Source organism: Corvus moneduloides, chromosome 25 (genome assembly GCF_009650955.1).
Source record: "Corvus moneduloides isolate bCorMon1 chromosome 25, bCorMon1.pri, whole genome shotgun sequence".
Taxonomy (NCBI): Eukaryota; Metazoa; Chordata; class Aves; order Passeriformes; family Corvidae; genus Corvus; species Corvus moneduloides.
The window spans coordinates 5,915,849-5,934,082 of NC_045500.1; the positions used below are offsets into that span (position 1 = coordinate 5,915,849).

An 18,234-nucleotide genomic window follows, 5' to 3' on the forward strand; every position below is an offset into this window, starting at 1 on the left:
CCCAGGGTTTGCAGATCCTCACACACAGGACTGCCTGTGCCAGGCAAAGACTGTCCTTCCTCTTCCTCCCTGAGAGCCCTGATCCTGCTCCTTGCTCCCAGCTCTGAAAGCAGCACCACTTCCCAGGTGGTGGCTACAACAGCACGAGTCTGTGGCCAGCAGCAATGAAACCCCACCTTGGAAAGGCTTGGAGGAGACAGAGTAAAAAAGGAAAGTACCTGAGGGGCTTTTCTTTTTGCTGAGGAAGCTTTTCAGCTTCTTCCTCCTCCGCCTCCTTCTGCTTCATCTCCCCCTGGAATTGCTGAATTTTCTCCTCCTTTGCTTGAAATAAATGTATTTCCTCTTGCTCCAGCTCTGTCTCCATCTCCTTGACTATTTCCTCCAGGGATTCATCATTAGGCTGCTTCAAGGACTGCTCAATTTCCTTCTCAGGTTGCCTACCAAAGAGAAAAAGCTCCTTTGGCAAAAGGGTGACAGAAAACAGAGCAACACAAAAGGAACAGGAACATCCTCCAAAGAGCATCAACTCCAAACCAAAAATCTCAGAGCCACCTACTCCAGAAGCTTCACTGCTGACCTCAGGTGGACCCTGAGGACCACTGGTGGATCCTCTCGCTGACTCCCAGAGAATCTCCAACTGACAAATTAAACCCAGCCCCAGCTGCACTCCAGGCCTAAATAATTCAGATTTTGGCCCACCAGAGCTCACCTTGTGAGTGCAATAAAATCTCACTTCATGAAAAACCCTGGCCAGGCTGCCAGGCACAGGAGCAGATGCCATCAGTACCTACTCCCAGCCCAGGGATTGGTGCTTCTCATGGACCAGGTATTTTTCTGCAATTGCAACCTAAAGTGTGCTGGGAATTTGCCAGCTCCAGGCAACAGAAAGCCCTCAGCACTCCAAAATTTCAAACCCAATCTGGTTCTAATTAAGGTTTTTTTTCAGACAGACAGCAGCAAAATTATAAGGTCTGAAAGAAGCTGAAGGGGAAGGAGGGGAAAATTGAGATTAGTCTAGGAAGAAAGATTTTTGTTCTTTGCTAGCGAAAGCTGGAGCAGGAAGGTCTCTCCATGCTGTGAGACTGGCAGTGCAAGGCAGAGGGACTTCTGCCAGGAATCAGGGAAATAACAGCCCCAGTAATTCAGCCTCGAGTCAGAAGAAAAAAGGTCATTCCTGCAGCCATTAGCAAAAAGAGCAAGCCAGAGGAAAGTAGTGGGGTTCTGGAACAATCCCCCTTCGCTGGTGCTCCCCCAGAACACCCCCTGCAGCAGGTGTCCTTTATCGGGCTGCTCTGCAGAGCAATTCAGCCACTTCCACCTGGTTATCACATTCTTCCTTTTGCCCCAGTTTTCGCTCAGAAGGAGATCCAGCCAGCACACACACGTTCACACAGCACCACAGTTCCTAACAGAACAGAGATTCCTTCCCCAGCACCTCGTCCCCAGAGACACGCTGCCTAATTTTTCCAGCTGCATCTGCTGATGTGTCATTTGACACGGAATGCAAAGTCAGCACACTCACATCCACTGAGATCCTCTGTCTCAGGGAGCTGCAGGTAGGAATCCACAACTGCCACCCATGGAGCAGCACAGAACAGCGCCTTGGGCAGGAGCTGAGCCCTGACCTCTTTATTTCAATGCCACCAACGTGCCCAGTAGCTGTAAAATGGGGTGAATTGGTGGGTTTTTGCCCTTCCCCCCCCCCGCTCAGCATCACTCAGCAAGTTCTGCGTGGAAGCGTTTCTCGGGGAGGGTGAACACTCGCAGCCTCAGCACGGGGAAGGCTTTCCCAAAGACAAACAAGCGGCTCTCCCTCATCCCACCGAGTCCTGAGCCACAGACCCCAAGGGCTGAGCTGCTGCTCCCGCCCTCCCCAGCACAGGCTGTTCACTTGGCACTCTGGCAGGGGAACAGCTGCCGGAGCGCCGCTGTGCCCACAAACCGCAGCTCCCGCTTCACATGCGAGCTCCAGCCACCCTGAAGGGGGACAAACGGACTGAAGCTGTCACAGTCACACCACCAGGGACTGACACGAAGCCCTTACGTGTTCTGTGGGGCAGGAAGCTCCTCGGGATCCACCAGGCTATCCAGGGCTCCCTCCTGCAGCTCTGCAGCCTCCGCCCCATCGGGATTTTCTAACCCAAAATGCTCCACTGGTGTCTCACAAGCACAGAGATCCCTCTCACTTGGCAGCACAAAAGAGGGGACAGAAGATCAGGTTAGTTCAGGTCAGAGTCAAGTGGCTGCTGCAGGTGGACAAGGATGTGCAGGTGATACAGGTGGGCACCAAGCCATGCCTGCCAACAGGACCTGCCTGGCCAACACGGGGCTGCCAAAGCCACAGGGAAGCTCCACACAATTCCCACCGTCTCGTGTCAGACTAACAGGCAGCTGAGGATATTATGGATATCAGTCTCAATGTGCTGGATCCCTTCCCTGGGTTATCCCACTCTTTCCAGGTCCTTGGAGAATGTCCCCAAGGTGCATCAGCCCTATCAGCCATACTCACACTGCTGTCCAAATTACAGCTGGAAGTGTTGGCAGGCATGTTTGTATTTACAGTCCTACTTCATCTCAGAAGCACAGAGAGGAGAGACAGGGCAAGCACGAGCAGCTTCACAGGCAGAGAGAAAGAGAGGATGCTCAGCTGGGAAGCAGGAACCAAGTGATAAGGAGACAATTCCTGCGGGCAGAACACGTTTTTGGAGACCCTCACACGAACAGCTCCTCCAAGAACAAGGCTGCAAATCCCACACAGCCAGTCATTAAGACGGACTGCAGCTTCTGCTCACGAATTTTCCTGGCACAGGCAGCAGCTCCTTGGTTCCCAGTGCCCTGGAGAACGTGTAACTCTGTGTGGAGGCCAAGAGCTTTGACACAACTCATCTGTAAATGCCAGGTTGGGGCTCTCCAAGGAGGAGGAGCTCGAGGGAGCACAGAACTCACTGCTCAGAACAGAACTCCAACTGTTCCAAACAAATCCCCATAAACAGGCTGGAAACAGCTCCCCTAGACAGCCCAGTCCTTGTGGTAACTGGGGGTCTGGAAGCCAGCATTCCTCTTGGGATAACAGCTGGTCAGCTGTCCACGTGCCAGGATATAAAACAGCTTCATGCTCACACCTGGTCAAGGCCACCTCTGTGGAAGGAAGAGAACTGTTCCCATCACAGCTGGACTCTCCTGGCACCAGGAACAGACACCCTGAGAGCCTTTAGCTACAGGCTCAGCCCAGCAGGGCCAGTAAGGCTGCCATCAGGCAATGGCCAGTGGCCACATCTTCCCCTTTTAACATCCCAGGGCCCAGCACACGGCGTTACCAGGCTCAGACCATCCTGGCAAGAGCAGGACTTTCACAGCCTCCGAGAGCAGTGGGAGCTGTGAGGGAGGCAGAGGCCAGAGCCACAGCTGGGGCAGCCCCAGGGAAATGATGGGCAGGCACCGTCACTGCCCACCCAGGCAGAAGCTGAAACCTGCTGAGGCAGGGCTAAGGAGGCAGCAGGAGAAGCGAGAGGTTTAGTGGGAAAGACCCTGTGAGAGGCTGCAGCATCTGGGGGTGCTGTACAGGGCACATCTGGACAGGCTGCAATGGGCAGAGCAGGGAGGACAAGGCAGGAGAGGCAGCAGCAGCTGGAGCTGCCCACGCCTCCCTTGTGGCTCTGTTTGTACCATACCTCTCAGCAGCTTCTGCTCTTCTGTTTTGCTCTTCCTCTGCACTGGCTTTGCTTTGGTCTTTCTCCTCTTCTCCCAGCTCCTGGGCCTGCAGGTAAAAGCAAACAGGGTGGAGTTTGTGGTTCCATCGCCATCCAAGACCTCGCAGGAGTTCTGCTGAAGGTCCACAGAATGAGCTGGACCATATGGCACCCGCAGGCTGTTCCAGAATGCTGGATGTGCCAGGCTCCTCCCCTGAGGGTATCCAAGGGTCTTCAACCACCCCAGGAATCCTTCCAGAAGCACAAGGGCAGGCCTGGGAGCTCAGCTTTCTCAGGAAAGAGATGAACTCCCTGCCAGCACTAAGAACTTGGGACACAGGTTTGGCTTTTCTCTCCTGAAGGTCATTTTACAATCCCAAGTCACACTAAACTCCCTGGAAAGCCCAGGAGAGAAATCTCCTAAAAGAGCAATGTCACAGACACACACACAAAGTGCTGTGGCAATGAAACAAAGGATGTATTGTCTGGGACCAAAAATCACATCAGGACTCAGCCCTGCCTCCCATCCTGGTTCCAGGGCAGGGTGTGATGGGCTGCACACAGAGTCACCAGTCCAGGGATTTCTGACTCTGGGATACATCAGGGTGGGTGCTGCCAGGGAATCCAGCCCCCTTGGCAGCACATCGAGCATTCAGTTGGCTTATTTATGGCACAGTACTTGAAATACGAATAGAAAATACTTGAATGTGAAATAATCAGCTGCTCCTTTCCCCCCCTGCCAGCTCCCAGATCCCTCTGTCCCTCCAGCAGGGACACCTGAGGAGAGAAAGGACTTCCCTCCTCACCTGCCAGCCCCACAGGAAGCAGGGAGGGCCCATTCATAAATTTTTGGGAACCCCAGCAGGTGAGCTCAGCCCCTGCCTTGCAGGGCTGTGCGTGGAGCAGGGCCAAAACAACACGGAATTAAAGCTGCAGTAATTTATGCAAATGTTCAGTGGAGCAAACAGCAGAAGGATTCCCTGCAAGTGCTGTCACCTCCCATCACATCAGCCTGGGCAGAGCCCCCCACCTCGGCCCCCTCCTGCCCCTGTAACTAATGGCTCCAATTCCCCAGAACCGAGGAGCTCAGCAAATGTTTCCTCACTCCAAATGGGCTCTGTCACCGCTGCCTGGGAACGGGAAGGAGCCAGACAAATGGGGAAGGAGATCATCTTGGAAAGAGGGTACCTGCTCACGGGATAACTCCCCTGAGCTCGTGCACAGGGCTGCTACTGCCCCTCTGCCCAACAGGGCAGCCCCTCCCCAGGAATCCTGGGCTGCAGGAACCTCTGGACACGTTGGGAAGGGGAGGACAGCACCCATGTGCAGGGCAGATTTTAAGCCTTGTCTGTGAAATTATCAGACCCTTGCCCCTCCTGTTGCCCCAGGATCCCCAGCAGTCCCAGAACCCCAAGCAGCTCAGTTTTCCACCCAGCTGCATCCCCGGAGGACACTTCACATGCTCAAGACACAAAACCAGCTGTGAGAACACAGGGATGACAGATAATGGGCCATCCCCTCCCTCTGCACAGCCCAGATCCCAAGGGACATCTCACATCAGCTCAGATCAGGCTGCAAGGTGCCAGCACTGAGCACTTGGGACAGGTTTGCTTTTTTCCCCGAGGGTCGGGCACTGCCCAGGCTGCCCAGGGAATGGGCACAGCCCCGAGGCTGCCAGAGCTCCAGGAGCACTTGGACAGTGCTCTCAGGCACAAGTGGGACTTTGGGGGGTCTGTGCCAGGCCAGGAGCTGGACTTTGATGATATCTGTGGGTTCCTGCCAACTCAGGATATTCTATGATCCCACAGCTCTGCATCTTGCACTTTCAGTCCCTGGTAAGGGAAGGGGAGAAGGAGCAGCCTCCCCTCTCCCAGGTCCAGCAGGACACATCCCACAGAGCCTCTGCAGCCACCACAGCTCCTGCCAAAACACACCAACAAAACCCCTCCAATGCTGTGCCCACCGAGCTGCCAGAGGTGTCTTTTACTTTTCCTTTTTTTTTTTTTAACAACAGAATATTTTGCCAACGTCTCCAAAGCAAGGCGAGCTCCTCACATGGAAGCAGGCACATTCCTACAACCCCGAGCCGTTCCAGCCGAGCCTCCGCGCACAGACACAAAAGAGCAGCTGCAGTTCTGCAGGGAGCACCATTTCACACCCACCTCTCCCCAAACACGGCTGTAATAAACCCAAACGTGGCTGCTCCGAGCAGCATTTGCATGCACAGTGCCTGCGCTGCGGGGAGGGAGAGGGCCAGCACAGCAGGCATATGTTTTGTTTTCCCTTCACATCTGATTATGCTCATTATTAGGCACAAGAGGACAGGTGTATTCTCCAGACACAACCTTGCAAACAGGATTGCTCCTCTCTGCTGGACAGGTGGGGAGTTTGCCACTCAGGGTCTCTCCTCCAGAGCAGCTGATCCGCTCACAATCAGGGCAAGGCTGAGTAACCCCAGCTGGATCCTGGATCCTGCCTCCAATCAACACAGAGACGGAGCAGGAGGGCTCCAGAGGAACGTGGGGCTGAGCAAGCCAACTCAGAGCCACGCTGAGAAGACAAGGATAAACCAGAGATACACAGCAATCCTCAGGCAGGGCTGCCTGACCAGAGCTGCATCCCAGGCTGACACAGCCATGTGCACACATGTACACTCCATGTGCCACAGACTCACTGAAAGGAGCCCCTTTTCCCCCTGCATTAAAGCAGGCAAGACAACCAAATGCTTAAAAATAAGCTTCCCTCTACCAAAATCTGTCAGAGGGAGTTAACCTCCTTTTCTTCCCATTGATTCTATCGTGCTCTGCCACACAAATCCTTCCCATCTGCTTAAGAGAAAGAAAAGGACAAATAGACACACAAAAGAAGAAAGGAAAATAGACTCTACTTCCTCCATTCCCCAGGAAAGCCATTTACTGGCTGTCATAGTGGGGCAGGGAAAGCACACAGGGGAGCCTGCCTGTGTACACCCCGCCAGCCACCTCAGGGTTTGTGTTCTTTGTGTAGCCACCTGCACCTCATCTCTACAGAAAAAACAATGCACTGGTGGTGCTGCTGTGACCTCCGACACTTCACACATCGCTGCTGTTCACCTCTGCAAGCCTTTACTGACAGCACCACGCCACAGGATTCCACCTGTCTGCTCACAGACCCCCCCGACCACTCACACGGCGCTGACCTTGCACTCGGGGCTGTCCAAATCAGGAGACGCAGTCCCCACACGCAGAACCTCCTTAGAAAGCAGGCTCTTGAAGTCCAAGCCCTAAAAAAGAAAGCAGAAAGGATCAGTCCCTGATGAGAAACCAGAGATCCCGAGACCAAGATCCCAACACAGCTCGAAATACCCCTGCTCACCACCCCACTGACAGCAGGGCAGCAGCATTTCCCTTCACTGGGTCCCTCCCTGTGGGATCAAGGGACATCAGTGCCACACGAGAGGGCACTGGCACAGCCCCAGAGCACCCCTCCATGCCACTGGCTTCAGCAGGCAAGGGTGGCACAAGGAACCTCCAAAGGGGGCACATCTTCCCCAGGCTCTACTGCTCCCCTTTGTGGTCCTGCTGCACATTTCCTGGGGTTTCTTTCCTCACCCTTCGAGACAATCCCTGCTCCTGGCAGCCTCGGGGGCCCTGCACACACGTGCCCACACAAGGCCGAGCCACTTGCCAGCACAGGCTCGTACCAGCGCAGTAAATAATGACATTCTCAGCCATTTGCTGGCCACGCTGCCTCTGCTCCCACTGGCAGATAGCAACGGCAGCTTCCTGTGGAGATGAAGAGATGCTGATGGGCATCTCCCCCATGCCAGGGCCGCCCTTCCCCCTGCTCTGCCGCGGGGACCCTCCGGAGCGGGGTCTCCCAGCCACACACACCCCCCTCAGCAAAAGCTGCTGAGCCCCTCAAAGCACAATTTTTACGTTGCTTATTATTTTCCTTTTTGCAATTATCCAAGTACAGCCTCAGCTCTCTGTGACCTACTTTTCCAGGGATTTTACCTCAACCACAGACCCAGTCTGCAAGGTGCAGGGTGACACTGCTGCGAGGGCACTGCAGGAGGTGGGCACTGCACCCACTGGCTGCACCATCCCAGAGGAACCTGAAGCCCACAGCCAAGGAAAAAGGAGCTTTTGGTGACTCACCACAGGCTGAACCACCTCATGGTCGGAGCACTTGGAGATGGGCAAGTCCTGCTCACAGCCACTGACCCCGGATGCCTTTGAAAGCTGAGAGGAAATACACGTTACAGCCTGCACATGTCCTAGCCCTGCAGCTCCACCTGGGCATTCCCAACACGGCAGCTGCTACTGGGAACACAAATCTGGCCTCTCTCAGGGAAGAAAAGGTGACTGAACATCATGGGGAAGACACCGAGGATGTGTGACCCACAAGACAAGCACAAGACACCGCTTCACAGGAGGGCAGGAGAAGGGGCTGGGGAGGGCAAAAAAGTGCTCTTCAAACACCCCTGATAAAAGGCACTTGCTTCCTCGCCATGTGCAAGGATCTCTGCAGCTCTCAGAGCTCCCAGCCCACCACACAGAACAGCACTGGAGCCATAAAAGCACTTTAAATATTCCATTTTGCTGTGCCTGAGTGCAGCGAGGGCTCCTGCCTTCCCAGCCATCAGCAGCTGCAGGGAACTGCTCGATGGGAACACCCTGTGGCCCTGCTGACTTCAGCAGAACAGCTCAGGTGCACAAAGCACACAGATGAGTTTGGGAAAGCAACGCTCTCAGCTCTTCAGGACAGAGCACGTTTCCCAGGCTCGGTTTTGCAGTTTATCATTTCTTACAGACATCACGCATCAGTGAACTTGAGAAATCACCAAAATCAGCAGGAAAGCAGCCAGACTGGAGAGAGATCGTTCATCAGATCCCATCTTCTGGCTCAGATTCCACTCTGGAACGTGAACGAACACGAGCGGACAGCGCGTGTCTGGCAGCCCAGCTGCGGGGCCAGGCCACGGGCAGCGTGTGACGCTCAGCCCAAGGCCCTGCTTCTGCAGCGTGGCCAGTTCTCCCCACAGAGTGGGAGGACTGGAACGTTCTGTGCTCCCAGCTCCAGAACCAGCCCCGAGGCTCCGTCCTTCCCCACCCCAACCTCGCACCTCTCGCGGAGCTGCGAACGCGGCGCCTGGCAGCTCCTTACGCGCCTGCCCCAGCTCTGAGCAAGCTGAGAGAAACAACAGAAGGAGAGAAACAAAGCAGCACAGACAGCTGGGCTCGGCGTGAGCTTCATTATCAGCCCTGCTCGCCCAGGACAGACGGCAGCACTGGAAGCTGAGACTGCTCCTCCTCCCAGACTCAAAACACGCGGCGCAGTCAAGGGTTTTGCCTGCTGGTGGCTTTGGGCAGCACTTGGTGTGTGCAGGAGAGAAGAATTGCCCAGCTCAGTCCTGGAGATGCCAATCTGGGAATTCAGAGCACTCGTACCCCCCCCAGGAATGACCCTGCTGACCAGGAAAGCACTTGGGACTGGCTTCACAGAAAACCAGAGAGTGCTCCAAGAGCTTTCCTGAGTCAAGGCCTGACGAGACGACGGGAACAGCCAACACCAAACCCACACAGGCACATCGCTTACTTTGCCATCATCCAGCCTGTTCTCTGATTTGGAATCAGCTGCTTCTTCCCTCTCTTCATCCAGTACCTTTTCTCCACAGGACACAGTGTCAGCAGTGGCAGCCAGGCTCACCAGCTGATCTGCCTCGGCCCCTTCTGCAGCCGGAGAGGCGGCTCCGGGCTGCCCAGGAGAGCCGGGCACGTCCGTCCCTGCTGCGCTTCCTTCACCCTCAGACTGAGGCAACTCCTCAGCTGCAGAGGCATCTCCTTCCACCTCAGCGTCTTCCTTGTCCACTACTTCATCCCCAGCAAGTTCCCCCTCCTTGTTCTGGGCAGACAGGCTGCTGTCAGCATCTCCGGGGAGGATCTGAACCGAAGACGGAGGGCACGCAGCACCAGAATCCAAGGAAGACTCTGGCACTTCTTCAGGATGTCTTGATTTTAAAGACTCCTTCTAGGCAGCAAGTCAAACACAATTAGAGACCCAACATTCTCTCTCTGGGGCAGAATGCAGGAGTCAGGAACAGCGCAGGCTCTCCTACAGCAAGCAGCAAAATCACAAAGCTTTGGGTGACTTCAAGACCTGTTTGACTTCTTTTCACACAGTCCCGTTCCGAGGCAAGGGACTCCATTGATACAATCATGTCTTGGGCTCTGACTTTTTTTTGATCTGTTGCCTTTTTATTCACAGGATCTCAGTGGATAAGAGTGGCTGTGCAAGGCCACCAGCCCCTGGGAGCACCCGCCGTGCCCCACAGCAGGCCCATTTATGCTTCCACACTGGATCTGTTCAGTGAGAGATGGAAATTTGTAAGAGACCGTGACAGGACATTTCACTTCTGCCTGACATTTTAAGCAGAGGAGAGCAGGCAGGATCACCATCCCACCTTCCAGTGGGACAGATTGGAGACTGGAGGGTGGGCACTGATTGAAAGCACCACTCGGAGCTCAGAACGAGCCCGTGACTAACACAAGAGGCTGAGAGATGGGGGAAAAAAACAACCCCGAGTTAAAGCTTAGTCACCCAAAGGTTCAACTGCCTCTCCCAGCAGCGGGGATGCCACAACACTGCCCATGGAGAGGGGAATAGCCAGGAGAAGGCTCCTTCATCAGCATGCAAACAGACCTGCTCGCACGCCCCACTTCCTCGCTGTTTTATTAATGCCGCGGTGTCTTGTCAAACATTCCCTGCATCCTGTGCACGGCGTGTTCCGTACACTGAGCGCATATTTTAGCGGTGTATTTTTATCAGAGTGCCTCCGGAACGCTGTCAGCTCCCAGCCTGGAGCTGGAACGCTCCGGGAGCGTGTTCCAGAGTGTGGCATTGGTCTGCCAGACCTCCCTGGGGACGAGCGAGCATCCAGCAGGATGGAGGGGACAGAGAAACCCCCGGGCACTTCCCAAAAATCCTGCAGCTCTGGGCCTCACCTGCAATTCCCTGGGACTGACAGCTCCCAGCCCCTGTCCAGCAGAGGTTCCCAGAGTCACCAACCAGCCACACGAGGCTCCTTGGGGACACCGGGACCCAGAGAAAGGTGGGCAAGGGGAACTTCTTTAGTCACCCTCGTGCTTCCCCTTTTATGGGGAATTATGCAAAATTATGCTCCTTTTGGACAACTTGCTGCAGAGTTCTCCTGAGGTCATCCCCCCAGGAGACCTGGCAGCATCCAGGATATCCCAAATGAGGTCAAGCAGGATTCCGATGCTTGAACACAGGATCACACACACCAAAATATATCAATACACCAGCAATGGTGTGCACACAAAAGGATTTCTCTCCAGGCAAGTTCACTTCAGCTACTAAAATATCCCAGAATAATCTCTTTGGCTGGCAGAATCCTATTTCAATGGCAATTACGGGCAAACCTTTTGTTAGCAGCACACCTTGATGATCACAAATGCAACTCTGCAGAAGAGGGAACCGTGCCAGTCAGACACAGGTGGAGGAGGAGGAGGAGGGAGGTTTTTCCTCCTGTAACAACAGATTGTGGATTTTCTACGGATTTCAGAGCTGGACAAGTCACCTGGGTTATAACTGGCTTTGGGTGATCTTTTCCCAACCTTTTACCTGCACTGAGTGGCACAAACAGATGGGAAATTCCTGCCTATCCAATCATTACTTCCAGTGATCAGCATGAAACTTTAACCACCAACAACAGAAACAAGCCAAGCAGCCACAGACACACACCACAACAGCAGAAGCTGCCTACTGCATGCAAAGCCTGGCTGGCACCGTGCAAGCAGGGCGGGGATGCCAGGGAGCCACTGTCACCTCTCCCAGGCTGGCACCTTCCTCCTCAGGGCTCCCATGGGGCTGGGGAGCAGCTTCAGCAGCATCAGCAGCACCAGCTGATGGGCTGCCACGGTCCTCCTGCTCCTCCTTGTTGTTCTCCTAGTGGGGGGGGACACAGCCACTTGCAGAATTCCCCACAGCACCTTCCCAAGCTGGAATACTCGCCCCGCCTGTGACGGGTCACCACCCACCACACGCACCCCTAGAGCGGAAAGCTCTCCAGCTGAACAGCTTTCCTGGGAATTCGGGAGCTCACAGGCCCAGATTCCCAAACATCAAGCTGTTGGAGGCTTCAGCGCTGCTTTTCCTGCTGGCCAGCTCCACAAACTCGCTGTTCTCCCAGACTCTTCCCAGCTCCGGGTTCCCTGCGAGCCGTGTCTGAGGCTGCCTCCACTCCACTCAACAGCCTGTCCCAGCAAGTCACTAAAACCTCCTGTTTCCTTTGAATACAGGCATTCAGCCCTGACCAGGGGCTACATGAAGCCAGTTTTTTTCATTATTTCACCTATTACTGCTTAGATTTCCCCCTGGGGTCTTGCCACACAAACCCTTCCCTCCTGTTTTGCAAGGAAGCTGGAGAACAGCTCAGGAGCAGGCTGAGACCCGCTCCTAGGAACGCTTTTCTACTGCCATCTCATGGAACTACAAAAGAATTCTATTTTCCAGTCGGGGCACTGCTATCTTACCAGGACTAGGCTATCACCCATCTGGGTTAACAGCCTGGCTGTTGGGTAGCAATTGCCATTCCATAATAGATTCCCGAAGCCCCATCCCCGCGGCACTGAAATGCCAAGACAGCTCTTTGTTCCTGCACACATTAACATTTCAGTGAGGAATTGGGCCCCCACAGGCTGCTTGTTGTCTGGAGATGAGAGAGTCAGGGCTCTCTTTGTCACATCCACTTTAGCATAAGCCTTTGCAGATCCTGCCCAGCACCGTGAATAGGTTCTCCAGCAAAGTACTTTACAGCTTAATTTTCGTGTGCTGTGAAAAGGATAAGAGAAATACTCTAAAACACTTTAAAAGAAATTAATTTGCCTTTCAGATACTGGAACAGGATTTTCAAAGCGGTGAGAAAGGATTAATGTCAGCACAAACAGTCGGGCCAAATCACCGGAGCTGCTTACAACGCACTTCCCATTGTGCCCTTGTCATCTTAAGCCTGATCCCAGCTGAGGAAGCACAGGGAAAGCACAGCGTCTGCACAAGGCCTTGGGTGCACCGAATGCTCCGTGCCTCAGCCACGGGATTTATCAGCAGGGCAAGAAGAAAGAAAAACAGGTTTTGTGTTGCCACAGAAAAGCGGCCACGTGCAGCCCACGTGAAGAGTCCTGTGGAACTGAGTGAGGTGCAAGAGCATTCCCAGAGGACGTTCCCCTCTCCTCTCCCCAGCGCCAACACTGCAGCTTCAGCTGACACGGAGCCTTCCCTCCACACCCCCTGACCACCACCATGCAGAGTGGAAGTGCCTCTTCCTCACTGAGCCTTCCTCCCACACCAAGTGCACTGGCACCTCTGACCCAAGACCCTTTTCCTGCTGTTCCCTGGAAAAGCAGATTTCCCTCTTGCCTGCTTCACCTACCTGGCTTTATTTTTTCTATTTGAGGATGAAACAAAGCTCCAGCCTCTGCAAAGATATCTCCCCAAGTCCCAGCTCCAAACCACAACAACTCAAGCACAAATTTCCCTTCAATGCCCACCCCACTGTCCCCTGTGGGCCACATCTGGCTTCTCACACCCCCAGCCCTGCTGCTGTGCCTTCCTCACCATCACTCTGCTCCAGGTTGCTCCTGCTCCTAAGCAGGAAACTCCTCCCTCTGGTCCCATTCCTGCACTCTCATCCCCTGGCAGTGCCACAGCTCTTCTCCCCCGCCCTGGGCAGCCTCCCCTGCCCATCCCAGCACCGTGCTCTTACCTCAGAGTCAAAGCTGCCTCCCAGGGCTTCAACATCCAGGTACACGTTTTTTAACAGCCTTGATGTCCCACGGAAACTCTGAGGGATTAAAACAAAAACAAACAATGAAATGGCCAAAATTCTGACCTCTGCAATTCCACAGGAGGAACAGCAGGGGTTCCTCAGCAGCGAAATTAGGCAGCAGAGCCATGGCAATGCACCTACAGCCAATTCATCTTGGAATGACACCGTGGCAGCTGTTGATTTATAGGGATTACCATGTGAAAATAGAATTAGATGCTTTTTGGGGACCAAACAGCACAAAGAAAAGGCAGCACAAATGAAAGCCCAGGGGCAACTGGAGCAGCCATTACCAGGGGAGCATCAGGAGGCTTCAGCACTCTGGTTGCAGCAAGAGCCAGGGCACACAAATACCTCATTTTCACTTTCTTCCTCTTCGTTTCTCCATTTCTCTGGCACTGTTACATTCAAGGAACTTTTCTCTTCACAGACCAAGTCCAGCAGGTTGTCAGTGTGGCTGGTGAGCTTCGAGATCTCTGCAGGCTGTGAAGGCCAGAAGAAAGGGAAGTGAGAGGTCAGACAACAGGAAAGGGGAGCTAGGGACCCACTGAGATATGGGGCAGCTGCTGGATTCTGGGAGGGAGCTCATTTTCCTACCACTTGTTTGTTCATTTGTGAAGGTGGTTATTTCTGTGCTTTACACATATTTTGCTTTGCCTTCCTTTAAAGGATCAATCTCTTAACCACTTAACAAGTTTTACTGACCCCCAGGTCACTTTCTAGTAATAAATAAATAAAGCATTCAGCATGGTTGCAAACCTTACATTCATGAGGAAAACTGTTCTTTTAATTTTATTCTCAAATAGAAAAGTGAAAATAGTTTATTAAATTGTATTATCTGTATTGTTTATCATGTTTCATTTGGACACCAAATTCTACTAAAACTTAACAGACTTTTTTTCCTCTACAACAGTTATTGAAACAATTCTTTAAATCTGCTAAACACAGCAGAAGAAAGTTCACCACTAATTTAGCACTGAGCTCCCTAGAAAAAGAAAAGAAATACAGCTTTTTAACATACAACAGTATTTCAAAACTGACAGAAGACCACAAATCCTGTCATTTAAACGTCCCCACACCTGTGACCCTTTGCAGTGTGCTTCCCAGGGCACATTCCCAGGGAAGAGGGAGCCTCACCAGAGCTCCTTCCTTGGGGATGAGGCTGGAGTCCACCACACGCCCCAGGTCCGGGTTCAGGGACCCACGAAGAGCGAAGGATGAAGATGGTGCGAGGCCACGGAGAGGAGAGAGGGTGCCCAGGGGAGGCTGGATGGGTGCCAGCTGGCAGCCTGGGGGCTGGAGAAGCACAGGGAAATCACTGGCAGGACAGCACAGGTGCACAGCTCACACTCCTGACCTTGGAGCGGGACAAGAGCTCCCCTGTGCAAACAGGGGCTGCCGCACTAACCCTGCTCAGAGACCCCACACCCAGCAGGCACCAGCGCACAGGGCAGGGAAGGAAACAGGGGTTGATCTACTCACACGTTTTGCTTTCTAAATGCCCATCTGAATGAGTCCTGAATACTCCTCTCCCTCCCAGACACACACAAGTGCTCACTACAGAGTGTCTTACAGCCAGAATTAAGGGTGATTCTGTACTCAGTGCTCCCACCCCAGCTGATTCACTGCCCATCACCTGGGTGTGGGTTCAGGATGCACTCTCTGTCCTTGAAGCCACTTGCTCATCCTCTGCCCAGCCCTCCCCAGAAGCACTGCAAGCAGAGCCTACTCACAGGGAGCTGCTTCAGGAAACGCTTCTCCTTCTTGTCCTTCTTCTTCTCTTTCTTCTCCTTCTTCTGCTTCTTCTCTTTCTTCTCCTTCTTTTCCTTCTTCAAGCTGCCCCGTGCCAGCAGCTTCTCCCGCTCCCGGATGACCAGCTGCCTGTAGTGCTCATCACAGGGATGCTCCCACATGGAGCAGCCATTTTCAAAGTTGAAGTAATAGAGTTCACCACCTCCAGTGATATCTCGGCTGCATGGCAAAAACAGCAAGAAAAGGTGAAAGAGCATGTTAAAAATACAGCTGCACAGGCCAGAACATGGCTGATGGTGTGGGCACCTGAAGCTCAGGGAAGAGCAGTGTGACATCTCCAAGAGGCCAAAAAGGTACCAGTGCAGGGAAGCAGCTCTGCCAGGATGCTCACATCCAGCTTCCCAAACAGTTTTTCCCCTTCTGCCACCCCAAAAAGCCCTGAGCTCCTGATACCCTGACTAACCCTATTCTCTGCCCGTTGGAAGCCATTCCCTTTGTCCTGTCACTGGGAATCCCCCAGCACAGCCGCTGCCAGAGCTCTCACCAGGCCTTCCAATTCGGGGGCAGCGGGGTCATCAGGCACTCCCTGGCCAGCCACAGCAGCTCCGGCTCCGCGTCGGGGTCAATCCCGAGTATCGGCGCAAACTCCCGGATTTCTGGGGAAACAGAAGAGGGATCTGTGAAGTTGGTCTACACAACAGAGCCACCCCCCTCAGCTAAAGCTGTGGGCACACTGGGAGATCCTGAGCCCAAAACAAGACTGCCCAAAGCCACCGGCACAGTCCCGTGTGCCTGTAGAGCCCATCCTGCCAGGCTGGGGACACGGGGAGTGACACTGCCAAGTGACATTCAGCTCTGCCTCCTTTAGAATCCCATGTATTCCACCCTCTCCACCCACTTCAGAAACCAATTCCTGTTTTCTGAATGCACCTATTTCTGAATGCACGCCTGAATCCCTTCTCCCAGCTCCTGGGAGGACGAGCCACCCTCACCTTTCTCGTTAGGAACATAGGATTCACTGTAGTCTTCTTCCAGAATGAGCTGGTTCCCGATGCACATGGCTCCTGCCATGGATCCTACACCTGGCAGCAGGGAGGAACCAGCACAGAGTCACAACTGCCCTCAGAAAAGAAAATTCCTCGTTCCCAGCACATGGCAGAGCCCTTCCACTGCAGCACACACAGCAAAACGGACTCAAAGAGCTTCCACACACTTCTAAGGGTTGTGGAAACAAGGAGCAGAGCTGAAGTGGCACAAAGTTATAATCAGATCCCCCAGGCCTTCGAGTTTCTACAGAAAAGATGCTGCAGGCACTTTTTAACCAGGTAAAAAATAAGCTGAAACAAGAAAGGGAAGAAAGAGAAAGCAAGCAGCTTTCCCAAAGCACAGCTTTGAGAGAAATCCCAGGGCTGGATCAGCACTGGCCAGAGACAAAGCTGCCTCTCCCCACACCTTGACCTCCCCCACCTTCCCAGAGAGTACTTGAGAAACTGTAAAAGAATCCTAATTTAATATGCTCCACCTGTGGCCCATTGCTTAATGATTTAACTCACAGACCACACCACAGCTGGGCCCTCACGACCCTTCCAGCACAGGTTCAGGCACTTGGAATTCACCCACCTCACCCCAAACATCCCCAGCTGTGGCTCTGTGTGGCCACATTTGGCCAGCACAAGCACTGGGGGACCACGACAGCTGCTCAAACACACAATTGAATGACAAGGTCAAACATTTCATCCTAAGCCCCCCCAAATACTCAGTGGAAAAAGCATTCCTCTGCTTTCCTCGTGAGACCCAGGGCCTGTGGTACCTGCCCAGTACCCCCCAGTGATAACCACCCAGAGCAGGATCACCACCTGTGACACAGCCATCACTGCCCTCTTCACCTCCCTCTGTCCTCAGCCCACTCCGTATTTATAACTCTTATGTAAAGTAAGTCTCAGAAGCAGCAACTAATCCTGGCAGTTTCCAGGCAAAGATATTCTCAGGACATCCAAACCAAACCAGCTCGCACCACTCCCCCCCCCAAATGTCCCCAGTTACAGCACTTGGATGTGGGCAGCTCGCTCGAGGCCTTCTGTTCCTATTTTCCTCTCCCAAAACTAAGTCAGCCCCATCTCCCATCCCTGGTATTGGCACTGGGGGATGAATTATGGGCTCACTCCTCTCTTGGAGACCTTAGTGCGACTTTCAATGCTTGAGGGGTAGCTGTAATAGATGGGGACAAGGGGGAACGGCTTTAAACTAAAAGAAGGGGATTTAGGTGAGATATTTGGAGGGAGTTCTTTCCTGTGATGATGGGGAGGCCCTGGCACAGGGTGGCCAGAGAAGCTGTGGCTGCCCCATCCCTGGAAGTGTCCAAGGCCAGGTTGGACGGGCTAGTGGATAGTGGAAGGTGTCCCTGCCCATAGCAGGAGTGGAACTGGACGGTTTTCAGGTCTCTTCCAACCCCAAACCCGTTCTATAGCTCTATGCAAACAGGACCGAAGCCTCAGTGCAGCGGCCGCCGCGCCAGCCGGGAGCCACGGAAAAAGCGCGGCTGGCGAGGCGGACAAACAGCTTTGGTTAACAGGGTATTAAAAGAAACAGGAAAAAATCCCGATTTCGCCCATATCACGACAGCACCCACGCGACACACGCACGGCCAGGAGCCGGCAGACCCCGCGCGGGGCGGAAGGCCGGAACCGCCCAGCGCGGGGCCGCTCCCCGCAGCCTCCGCTCACCGAGGGGAGCCTCCCGCGGGCCCGGGCCCGGGCCCGTGCCGGGACCCCGCCGCTCGCCGCTCGCCGCTCACCGCTCGCCGCTCGCCGTGGCGCGGGCCGGGAGCGCCGATCCGCGCGTGCCGCCGGTTGCCGGGAGAGCGGGACCCGCCGCGCCAGGGCCCGCCCCCTCCCCGCCATTGGCCGGCGGGGCCATACGCGGCACCCGATTGGCCAGCGGGGAGGCGGGACACATGACGTCACCGCG

At 54.2% G+C, this 18,234-nt stretch overlaps 1 protein-coding gene across 9 annotated transcripts in view; it reads right to left on the minus strand.

The window, feature by feature from the left end:
• Positions 1-18,158, minus strand: part of CEP164 (centrosomal protein 164) — a 29,744-nt gene extending 11,586 nt beyond the window's left edge. For 3 of the 9 annotated variants that reach the window (XR_004244426.1, XM_032133647.1, XM_032133646.1), the window contains exons 1-14: positions 18,062-18,158; positions 16,260-16,349; positions 15,812-15,923; positions 15,249-15,486; positions 14,653-14,811; positions 13,870-13,998; positions 13,456-13,533; positions 11,520-11,639; positions 9,270-9,701; positions 7,829-7,912; positions 6,868-6,951; positions 3,672-3,757; positions 2,045-2,185; positions 219-437 (exon numbers count right to left, since the gene is read on the minus strand). Coding sequence is in view for 8 of the 9 variants with exons in the window: in XM_032133647.1 (XP_031989538.1) it covers positions 219-437; positions 2,045-2,185; positions 3,672-3,757; positions 6,868-6,951; positions 7,829-7,912; positions 9,270-9,701; positions 11,520-11,639; positions 13,456-13,533; positions 13,870-13,998; positions 14,653-14,811; positions 15,249-15,486; positions 15,812-15,923; positions 16,260-16,338 (1,961 nt within the window). In the remaining variant the exon portion in view is untranslated. Of the gene's footprint in view, positions 1-218; positions 438-2,044; positions 2,186-3,671; positions 3,758-6,867; positions 6,952-7,828; positions 7,913-9,269; positions 9,702-11,519; positions 11,640-13,455; positions 13,534-13,869; positions 13,999-14,652; positions 14,812-15,248; positions 15,487-15,811; positions 15,924-16,259; positions 16,350-17,990 lie in introns of all 9 variants that reach the window. The other 6 variants (XM_032133648.1, XM_032133649.1, XM_032133650.1 and 3 more) reach the window with 6 other exon arrangements.
• Between the last annotated feature and the right edge of the window lie 76 nt (positions 18,159-18,234).